The 12,124-nt window shown below is 35.3% G+C and overlaps 1 protein-coding gene across 3 annotated transcripts in view; it reads left to right on the top strand.

Moving 5' to 3' along the window:
• The window catches only part of LRP12 (LDL receptor related protein 12), a 98,079-nt gene extending 87,842 nt beyond the window's left edge, over nt 1–10,237 (top strand). For all 3 annotated transcript variants that reach the window (XM_032251558.1, XM_032251548.1, XM_032251541.1), the window contains 3 exons: nt 965–2,069; nt 4,278–4,410; nt 7,919–10,237. In XM_032251558.1, coding sequence (XP_032107449.1) covers nt 965–2,069; nt 4,278–4,410; nt 7,919–8,785 — 2,105 coding nt within the window. In that variant the 3' untranslated portion in view covers nt 8,786–10,237. The remainder of the gene's footprint in view (nt 1–964; nt 2,070–4,277; nt 4,411–7,918) is intronic.
• Nucleotides 10,238–12,124: the final 1,887 nt, after the last annotated feature.

Raw genomic sequence — 12,124 nt, 5'->3', positions numbered from 1 at the left:
ATATAAAGAAAGTTACTTCGGAATGTATTTTTGTGATAATTTTCATTGTTTTCATACCTCCAAAGAAAATTTCACCTTCATAGTTTATAGTCTCAGAAGAAAAGACTTATTTCTTTTCTTAAGCTGTGGCTAAAAAGCATGACCAGATGATACAAATGTGAATAATTCAGAATTAGTCCTTTCTTTTAGATCAAAATGCAAAGATCTTCATGGAATAATAATAAGCATTTAACAAATTGAATTGTTGAGTAAGTGTGCCAGTTAAGTAAGTGTGCCAGTACTAATTTGTCATTAGAATCCAACCTGTTAAATCATTCTGTTTCTAAAGATACATACACACATATGTTCATTGCAGCACTATTCACAGTAGCAAAGACATGGAATCAACCCAAATGCCCATCAGTGATAGGCTGGATAAAGAAAGTGTTGCTACATATACACCATGGAATAGTATGCAGCTGTAAGAAGAAACGAGATCATGTCCTTTGCAGGGACATGGAAGCCGGAGGCCATTATCCTCAGCAAACTAACTCAGAAACAGAAAACCAAACACCACATGTTGTCACTTATAAGTAGGAGCTAAACAACAAGAACACATGGACACAGGCCCCACGTTTACTGTGGCCTGCCAAGGGAGGGCAGGGTAGGAGGGAGAGCATTAGGAAAAACAGCTAATGCATACTAGGCTTAATACCTAGGTGATGGGTTAATAGGTGCAGCAAACTACCATGGCAGATGTTTACCTATGTGACAAGCCTGCACATCCTGCACATGTGCCCCAAAAGTTAAAAACAATAAACAATAAAATATATATATGTATAAAAAAGAACCCAACCTATTGTTTAAAACTATCACTTGGGCTTTATCAATGTTTATTATAAAAATATCACTTACTGTTTTGTATCTTTTAAAGATTACATTTTTGTCTCTTCTTTCTATCTCCCTTCTACTCACATTTTCACAGGGAAATCTGAGGAACCAAACTGTGCTTGTGATCAGTTTCGTTGTGGTAATGGAAAGTGTATACCAGAAGCCTGGAAATGTAATAACATGGATGAATGTGGAGATAGCTCCGATGAAGAGATCTGTGCCAAAGAAGCGAATCCTCCAACTGTTGCTGCTTTTCAACCCTGTGCTTACAACCAGTTCCAGTGTTTATCTCGTTTTACCAAAGTTTATACTTGCCTCCCCGAATCTTTAAAATGTGATGGCAACATTGACTGCCTTGACCTAGGAGATGAGATAGACTGTGATGTGCCAACATGTGGGCAATGGCTAAAATATTTTTATGGTACTTTTAACTCTCCCAATTACCCAGACTTTTATCCTCCTGGAAGCAATTGCACCTGGTTAATAGACACTGGTGATCATCGTAAAGTTATTTTACGCTTCACTGACTTTAAACTTGATGGTACTGGTTATGGTGATTATGTCAAAATATATGATGGATTAGAGGAGAATCCACACAAGCTTTTGCGTGTGTTGACAGCTTTTGATTCTCACGCACCTCTTACAGTTGTTTCTTCTTCCGGACAGATAAGGGTACATTTTTGTGCTGACAAAGTGAACGCTGCGAGGGGATTTAATGCTACTTACCAAGTAGATGGGTTCTGTTTGCCATGGGAAATACCCTGTGGAGGTAACTGGGGGTGTTATACTGAGCAGCAGCGATGTGATGGGTATTGGCATTGCCCAAATGGAAGGGATGAAATCAACTGTACCATGTGCCAGAAGGAAGAATTTCCATGTTCCCGAAATGGTGTCTGTTATCCTCGTTCTGATCGCTGCAACTACCAGAATCATTGCCCAAATGGCTCAGATGAAAAAAACTGCTTTTTTTGTCAGCCAGGAAATTTCCATTGTAAAAACAATCGTTGTGTGTTTGAAAGTTGGGTGTGTGATTCTCAAGATGACTGTGGTGATGGCAGCGATGAAGAGAATTGCCCAGTAATTGTACCTACAAGAGTCATCACTGCTGCCGTCATAGGGAGCCTCATCTGTGGCCTGTTACTCGTCATTGCATTGGGATGTACTTGTAAGCTTTATTCTCTGAGAATGTTTGAACGAAGGTCAGTATCAAGACAGAACTATAGAGGTTTTGCTCTCCACAATAAAAGCAGGCCCAAATATTTGAAATAAGTACTTTAATGATTAGCAGTGGATTTTTATTTTATATTAGTTTAGAAATGGATAAAGATTGTTGATGATATCTAAAATTATGAGAAAAGCCCAAGACTCAAAAGGTCAAACACATTACAAACTAAATATTTAGAGTTACGAGAAAAAGCCCATCTGTTTACCAGCTCCTGTTTTCAGATTAATCTGTTTTATAGGAATATTGTAAGCTCAAGCTCTCAGTTTTAGTGTTTTAACCTGTATTTTTATAAATCCTAATTCAAAAATTCCAGATATGTAAGAACCTACTATGTTTAAAGCATACAGGTAAATAGAGAAATGAATAAGGCATAGTATTATAAGAAGTTTGCAGTTAGGAGGAAGGAGTTGGTGCATGGAGTAAGATGACAGAAGTGTAATGCTGTAAAGAGGTATAGAACAAAATGGTATAAAGTCAAAAATACTTAATCTGATGAAGGAGGGATGTAGAAAGGCTTTAATTGGAGGGGTGCCACTTGCAATGTATGAGTAGAATATGATAGGGGAAAAGGTGTTGTTAAAGTAATAGCCTGGGAAAATATATAGAAATAAGAATGCCAGCATTGCTCAAAAAGTAAGCATATGGTTCAGTTTATCTGGAGCCCAGGATGCTTATGAAATGCAGATACGAAATAGGAGGTACGATTGGAACACAAGACTAATGTCCTGCTGTAGAGTTCTGTGACAGCAGCACTTTAGAGTTCTCGGTTTAGTAAGAAATGGTTAACTGTTAAAGGGTGACCTTCAGAGTGAGTAGTTTTCAGTATGATGCAGGATAAATGGGACCTGGGAGAAACAGGTCCCCATTTATCCTGCATCATACTGAAAACTGTAGAGACAATGACCTTCAGTCCCAGGAGAGTTACAAGTAATAGATTTAACAAAGAACTTTTTATGTAACAGATGGCTAAGATAATAGATGGCACACAGATGCACAGTATTGTAATAATCATTACTGCATCTTTTCTTTTTTTGTGTGTGTGTTGTTTTTTTTTTTTTTTTTTTTTTTTTGAGATGGCGTCTTGCTCTGTCACCCGGGCTGGAGTGCAGTGGAGCAATCTTGGCTCACTGCAACCTCTGCCTCTTGGGTTCAAGCGATTCTCCTGCCTCAGCATCCCAAGTAGCTGGAATTACAGCTGTCTGCCACCACACCTGGCTAATTTTTTGTATTTTTTGTGGAGATGGGGTTTTACTATGTTGGCCTGGCTAGTCTCGAACTCTTGACCTCATGATCCACCTGCCTCAGCCTCTCAAAGGGCTGGGATTACAGGCGTGAGCCACCGCGCCCGGCCACTGCACCTTTTCTTTGGGCAAGTATAAATGACCAGAAAACTTTTCACCACATTGCAACAAAAGAGTACAATGAAGAGTCAGAGATCCTAGCTGGGCACGGTGGCTCACACCTGTAATCCCAGCACTTGAGGAAGCTGAGGCGGGCAGATCACCTGAGGTCAAGAGTTTGAGACCAGCCAGGGCAACAAGGTGAAACCCCGTGTCTACCAAAAATACAGAAATTAGCTGGACGTGTTGGCACATGCCTGTAATCCCAGTTAGGAGGCTGAGGCAGGAGAATCGCTTGAACCCCGGAGGTGGAGGTTGCAGTGAGCTGCCAACCACTGTGCTCCAGCCTGAGCAATACAGCGAGACTCCATCTCAAAAAAAAAGATCTCAAGTTCAAGAGCCAGCTATTCTAGAAAGTACATTGGTGACTAATCCCACTCTCATCTACAGAATAAATGTGTTGGACTTTATAAATAAAGTGTCTTCTGAGAGCTTTCAAATCCTATCACCTAAAGTCTAGAGCGTCTCCTCCCCAGTATTCTTTGGAGTTTTAGAATTTTGTGTTATTTCTCCCTTTACCTTTTACAGGGATTTTCATTCAGTAAAACTCAGTGATCCAGGCTTTTTCTAGTGTAAAGCCCCATGAAGAGAGACTGCCTGCTTCAGCTTTGTATTCCCAGTGCAGGGGTAATACATATATTCAGTAAATGTTGGTCAAATGACTAAGCTTTAAAATGATCAAATATGCCAAGATTCAGATTGTTTTAATTACTGATAATAGAAAATTGCTCTTTTTCTTTGCTCTCCTTTTTAATCCTTTTTATTTCCATTTACTTTCAAAGATCATTTGAAACACAGTTATCAAGAGTGGAAGCAGAATTGTTAAGAAGAGAAGCTCCTCCCTCTTACGGACAATTGATTGCTCAGGGTTTAATTCCACCAGTTGAAGATTTCCCTGTTTGTTCACCTAATCAGGTATATTACAATGTGTAATATCTGTTACATTTCCTCTTAAAATGAAATCTGTGCCTGTATATATGATAAAGCAAAGACCCTTCACTGTCAGAATTTTTGCAATCAAGTCAAGGATTTAAATGTATGGAAAATTTGAAGTCATAGTTTTCATTATATTTTAATACTACAAACTACAAAAGTATATTTTTCATTCCACTGATTTGGTTGTGCAATTCTTAAGCATTTTACTGTTTAGGATAATTTAGTGCATTATAATTCAAAAGCAATAAGCTTGGCAAATTATTTTTTACTTGACCTGAACATCTAGAAGATTTAAGAATGAACACTAAAATTAATATGCTAGTAATATAACATGCTACATTAACCAGTTAAAAGTAAAAGTAATTGAAATGAAGTTAACATTTCTCCCTCAGGAAAAACATTTTCAAGCAGGATTTTATAGTGTTCAACAATTTATAGCATTTTGTTTATATAGTAATTCCTTATATGTTTCTGAATTCTTTAAATTTCTCAGCAATTAAAAAAATTTTTTGTAGTACTTAAAAATGCTGTTGTTCACTGTAGGCATAAGGATTTATACATTTAAATTGTAAATTCATTCAGAAACATTTATAAAAATTGTTCCCAGTGTTAGAATTAAAACTGGTAAACATTGTTTTCCTAGTAATATAATTCTTTTCAAAATAGAATACCATTTCCTTTTTGGTAAATGTGATTCGTGATTATAGTTTGTCACCTTATTGGAATCTTTTAGGAAATCTTCAGTGAGAATCTGTAGTTTCAAAACATTTTTTCCATATGTTACTTGCTAGGTAAATCATTCAGAAGTTCCACTGCTTGGAATTTTGTGTGCAAAGTAGGAAAAACCTAAGTTGTGGCTTCTGTTTATCAGCCCTGCTATAGGGAAATTTGTTTTTAGATAAGTATCAGATCATGGTTAATTTCATATACCTACTTCATTCTCTACCACCTACCATCCCTAAACCCCATAAGTTAGAGGGAACACAGTCCCCACAAGACTGCCCTCACTCCTGACACCAATTACAGATTCAAGGAGTTCCCCAAATCCCCTTCAGTTTTGTTAATTTACTGGGAAGACTCAAAAAACTCACTGAAAGCAACTCACTTGCAATTAGTTTATTACAGGGAGAGGATACAGATTAAAATTAGCCAAGGGAAAAGATGCATAAGACAAAGTTCAGAAGGGTACCAAACTTGGACCTCCCAGTTGTCCTTTCCCCATAGAGACAGGAGGGCATTACCTTGTCAACACAGATGTGTGACAGTATGCATGGAATGTTACCAACCAGGAAAGCTCACCCGGGCCTCGGTGTCCAGAGTTTGTACTGGTGCACTAGCACATAGGCAGGATTGATTATACATGTGGCCAATCCCAATTTCTAGTCTTATCCAGAGATTGATTGACCCAAAGCCCTCACCCTGCATCACATTGTTGATGTAGCTCAGAGCTTTCACACTAAATCACTTTCACTGTTTGGCTGGTCCAAGGCCCCCAGGCAGAGATGCTTCTTTCAGACAAGACAGTGGAAGGACTTAGAGATCACATACCAGAAGCCATGGACAGAGGCTTTGGGTAAGGATAAATTCTTTATTACCTCACACTACCCCAGTTTCTCAGGTTATATTTACCCTTGTGGGAGAATTCTACTTCAACGTTTTAAAATTAAATATGTTTATGGGTGGTAAGTTAGATTTCATTCATTTAAGGAGATTAAACTCTCAAGTTTGAAGCTTTTGGTAACAAATTATCAAATTTTCATAGCAGTTTTTGAAAAAATAAGTAATGATGTAATGCATCATCTCACTCAAAATAGAAATGCCTTTTGAGGAATGTTTTCTGCTTCATAAACTGAAGAAGTATATGAAATTATTCCTAGAACATTCATGAGATCCCCTCATAAAATCTAATGTTAGATTGGCAATCCTAATTAAGCAGACTTTAAGTAGAGAGTTTCACGTCACTATGACAAACCAGAATGTTAAAGTCCACGTTAAAGTATATTGAAGGCATTGTTGATGTTGATGGCTAATTAGCAGCACAACAGAGAAGGACCTTAGGAGAGGAGTCTTTAGTTCACTGTTGGACATAATAGCATAGTGCACAACACAAAGCCTTACAACTTGCATGCTCACTGTTGAGGAGCATATCTGCAGAAAAGTTCATTAGAAATGTGAACCACTTTTTCTTTTTTTGTTGTTTTTTAATTTTTAGTTAGGTACTTCTTAATTGGTGAAAAATCTTGTCTGTATAACAAATCCACGTGTGCTGATATCTAAATATCTTATTAACAACCTCTGCTTTACTAAAGCTAGCCTATCAAGTATTCCTACCATAGTAGCTTCTTAACTTTCCATAAGTTATGTTCATGACACTATGGAAAGACCTATATGGAAATCATAAATAAGTGCAATACTAGTCACAAAGAGATATGGAACATCTTCCTTATTTTCTGTCTTTCTTTTGTGAGGGGAAAAGGAAGAGGTGTGAGTTTTGGCAGAAGGAGACTGTATTATCCTTTGAAGGATAGTATATTAATTTGCCATTGTTTCCTGGAAATATATATTTTAAATACTAAATGCCAGGTTGATAAAAGCTGTTTCAAGTTTGAATACTCCTTTTTATAACCACTAGATGGAGCTTAAAGAGTTATGTTATATAATGCTATATACTTTTAAAAATAAACTCTAAACTTGTTCATCTAGAAAACAGAATAGATTTTTCTTTCAGTTGGGCAGCCCTTCTTATACACTAATTATAGCTCACCAGTTTTCAAAGAATAATGATATGATAATTTATGCTTAATACTAAACTCTAGAAAATAAAACTTTAAAGATTGAGAAGAAATCTAAATGTCTAGATACCACTGAGTAATGATATAAACAGGTTAACTTGTTTTTTGTTGTTTTCTGTGCTGTATCACAAATATAATTCCTTTATTTGTGACAGTATAATTAAATCCTCAGTATCCATTCATTCAGCAAATCCCTGAAAACCAACTCTGTGAAATACAGTTTTCACATGTTTTGGATAAGTTCAGCCTTGTAAATTAAATCTAATTTGTTCTATTAAAAAAAAAAATAACGGATAAAAGCCCTGGTTTGCACAAACTTCTTTTGGTCACTTCATCAATTATGGTAGAGATTCTTCTACGTTCCTAGTTACAGAAGCATCAATTTTATTTTCTAGCTTTGGTACACTTTTAGCATTGGATTACTATGAGATTTTGAAACGTCTGTTATAACTGACATTAAATATTGTATTTAAGTTGCATATATAAAGTAGAATATCAGAATTTTAAACAGCAACGAGTAGATTAGATTCTGAGTAGAGTGAACCTACATATGTAAGAGAATTTAATTTTTCCACCTTAGACCCAAGCAACAATGAGCAACAGAATTTTTAACCACTACACATTCTTAATAGAGGTATGTTTTTATCTTAGTACCTTGTTGTTAACTATCTTAAGATATTTTCTTATTTTTGTAGGCTTCTGTTTTGGAAAATCTGAGGCTAGCAGTTCGATCTCAGCTTGGATTTACTTCAGTCAGGCTTCCTATGGCAGGCAGATCAAGCAACATTTGGAACCGTATTTTTAATTTTGCAAGATCACATCATTCTGGGTCATTGGCTTTGGTCTCAGCAGATGGAGATGAGGTTGTCCCTAGTCAGAGTACCAATAGAGAACCTGAGAGAAATCATTCTCACAGAAGTTTGTTTTCCGTGGAGTCTGATGATACAGACACAGAAAATGAGAGAAGAGATACAGCAGGAGCATCTGGTGGGGTTGCAGCTCCTTTGCCACAAAAAGTCCCTCCCACAACGGCTGTAGAAGCGACAGTAGGAGCAGGTGCAAGTTCATCAACTCAGAGTACCCGAGGTGGTCATGCAGATAATGGAAGGGATGTGACAAATGTGGAACCCCCAAGTGTGAGTCCAGCACGTCACCAGCTTACAAGTGCACTCAGTCGCGTGACTCAGGGGCTACGTTGGGTGCGTTTTACATTAGGACGATCAAGTTCCGTAAGTCAGAACCAGAGTCCTTTGAGACAACTTGATAATGGAGTAAGCGGAAGAGAAGATGATGATGATGTTGAAATGCTAATTCCAATTTCTGATGGAGCTTCAGACTTTGATGTGAATGACTGCTCCAGACCTCTTCTTGATCTTGCCTCAGATCAAGGACAAGGGCTTAGACAACCATATAGTGCAACAAACCCTGGAGTAAGGCCAAGTAATCGAGATGGCCCCTGTGAGCGCTGTGGTATTGTCCACACTGCCCAGATACCAGACACTTGCTTAGAAGTAACACTGAAAAATGAAACAAGTGATGATGAGGCTTTGTTACTTTGTTAGGTACGAATCACATAAGGGAGATTGTATACAAGTTGGAGCAATATCCATTTATTATTTTGTAACTTACAGTTAAACTAGTTTTAGTTTAAAAAGAAAAAAAAAATGCAGGGTGATTTCGTATTATTATATGTTAGCCTGCATGGTTAAAATCAACAACTTGTAACTCTATGAACTTAGAGTTTACTATTTTAGCAGCTAAAAATTTATTACATATTCATATTGTTCAGTAATGTCCTTTCATATGTTTCTGATTGTTTTCATCCTGATACTGTAGTTCACAGTAGAAATGTGGCTGCTGAAACTCATTTGATTGTCATTTTATCTATCTTATGTTAAATGGTTTGTTTATACTAAATAATACCTTATTTTAATTGAAACATTTATGCTTTTACCAACACATCTTGTAACTTCATATACTAGATGTTAAGGTTGTTAATATACAAAAGAAACCCTTATACTCACCTGCGTTTTCGTTTAACATTTGTCTATTACTGGATTTCATTATCATATGAACTTGTCAAAGGGAAACAAACTTTGTCTAAAAATTTTTCTCTGATGTTTAAAATACAGTGATGTGAAATTTAGGCAGAGTTAGATAAATGAATGGCAAAAACAAAACTCTTTTATAGATTTTCTAATGTTGACTTTAATACTCTAACATGGTACAAACCAAATGGTAAAATCCCAAGTCATTTCTTTTTTCATCTCTATTTAGGGACAGAATTAAGTGGATGAAGATATTCTACTATGCATTAAATCTTGAACTTTATAAAATATGTACAGAAATTGTACAAGATAAGTTCCAACTGGTAATGTCTTTCCCTGATACAGGGTTGCGCTTGTATTGGACCCTAGGGATTTGCACTAAAATTATATCAAGGTCTCAGATGAGTTTAGTGCACAAGCACTATCACTTTAAATACTATTATTTGCTACCACAGTGACTATATATTTCCATAGCTTTTGGCTGGGGTCGGGGGAGGGGGAGGCATTTTTATTACAACTTGAAATTGCTTTGCTGGTTTCATATTTATTTGTTGTATTTAAAAAATACATTATTGTTGTAAGAGTGATTTTTTTCAATATATTTTATTCCTGGGTGGGGGGGTGGGCGGATCATGCTACACTCTTGAAGAAAAGAAAAGTAAGAAATCATTCGGATCATCCCCCCTTTTTAAGTAGAGTGAATTGCAAAACCCAACATATTTTTGTATTGTCAGTTGCTGTTTATTTATTCTTTAGCTGTCTGTTTTAGTAGTTTAATGACTGAGTATGAAAAATGTATTTGTGTGTAATTATTGCTATTTATTAAATTTTAAGTACTTTGCTGAATGTCATTTTAAAGCATGTTTGAGGTCTTGTGTATTTGTCTGTGTTATGCTGTCAGGAGGAACTGACTAAGATGTTTTAATATGTATCAAAAATTAAAATGATTTTTTTTTATTGCCTTGAGGTACTTTTTAAATTAAAGTTGTTCTTTATTTGTTGAATCGTGATGCATATACAAATTTGGGCCATAAAATATGCAAAATATGCAATATATCTAGAATAAAAATGATTAGGAGACACTTCCTTAACTATCTTATGGTAAAGTAGTAGCTTTTACCAGTACTCGAGGGTAAAATTTCCTAAGGACTTGAATATTATTTTGCCTTTGAGACCGCCCTTCAATTTGACATATCTCACAAGATGAGAGAGTTTAATTACCCTTTAATTGACGTATCTCACAAGATGCAGTAACACGATTATTTCTCTTTTTAAATTGCTTTCACATACACTTTAGACCCCTATAGTATATTCGACTGGCAGAATTTGGGTTACCAAATAATCTTCTTTTACGCCCTAGTACTAATATACTATCAAGTATAGTGGTTTTGGTTTTGTTTTCTAGCATATGTTTTAATTTATTATTTTAATTAACTAATGTATCTTCCTGGTTCAAAGAGTAAAAAGTGAATCCCTCTCCTAACCAAACACCCAACTTTTAGTTCCCTTGAAAGAGACACATACCAGTACCAGTTCCTTGTATGTCACTGCAGAAATACCATATATGTACATAGGCATATAAATGCCATATATAGTAATGCAAGTTGTATCATACTGTGCATACATTTTTTGGACCTTTTCTCAAAGGGAAAAAAATACATCATTAGAGTTTGAATATTAAAAGTAAAATTGAGCATTTCTGTTATTTGGTTTTTTTTACATTTAAATCATGATCTATCCTGAATTTAGGACTTCACTATTTTTTTTCCAGATGACTACCTAGTTTTCACAGAGCTATTTATTAAATAATGGATCCTTTCCTAACTAATTTGAAATGGAACTGATTATATAGTTCATTTCCATATTACTTGAGTATGTTTCTAGACTCGATTTTCTTCTGTTGATCTGCTTTTCTCTTTTTGTACCAATTTATTGTTAAAATAACTGATTTTTAAATGTTTTAGTTATTCTTATATTTCCATTTGAATGTCAGAATCAGTTTGTTGAGTTCCAAAAAACATCCATGGGTACTTTTCTTTTCTTTTTGGACAGTTTTAATTTCATAGATTAATTTAGGGGAATTTGACATCATCGTTATGTTAAAGCTTTTTATTTAAACCATGATGCACTATTTAAAAATTATGCCCATTTATTTGTCTTTTGTTGTTGAATTTTGCACTTTGTTACAGAGATCCCATAGAGTTTGAGTTTATTTTTTAAAAATGTTTACATTTTGTTGCCTTTATTAACAAAATTATCTTTATAATTTGGCCTAACTTTAGTGTATATAAAGGCTAATTATTTATGTTAATTTTCTACCCAACTACCTGATTCCATTTTTTTGTTGTTTGTAATATTATTTCACTTATTTTGTGTTTTCCAACTATACAATCCTGTTATAAGCAAACACTGATAATGTAACCATTACTACAGTTTGCATTCCTCTTTGTATCTTAATTGCATTGTCTAGAATGTCTAACATAATCTTCAATAGCTGGCTATAATAAATTGGGTTGAGATAGATTTAATCATATTAAGGAGCATTTTTTTCAAGGCTGCATGTTGAATTTTATCACATGCCTTTTCAACATCTGTGGAGATGATCATATGATTTTTTTTCCTTTGAACCTTTAAGATGAATTTTACTAATATATTTTGTAATTTTGAGCTATCATTACATTCCTGAAATAAATTCTTTTTGGCCGTGTATATTTTTTAAATATATTGCTAGACAGCACTTTGTATTTTATTTAGGATATTTGCACTTGTAAACTAGTCTATAGTTTGCGTGTGTGGTCATACACGTGTTCGTTTTGAGAAGTTTAGTATTTTATGCTTGTGGATTTGGAAACT

Source organism: Sapajus apella, unplaced genomic scaffold (assembly GCF_009761245.1).
Source record: "Sapajus apella isolate SASKATOON/1434 unplaced genomic scaffold, GSC_monkey_1.0 scaffold3, whole genome shotgun sequence".
Classification (NCBI taxonomy): Eukaryota; Metazoa; Chordata; class Mammalia; order Primates; family Cebidae; genus Sapajus; species Sapajus apella.
This window is presented reverse-complemented; position numbering and strand designations above follow the sequence as displayed.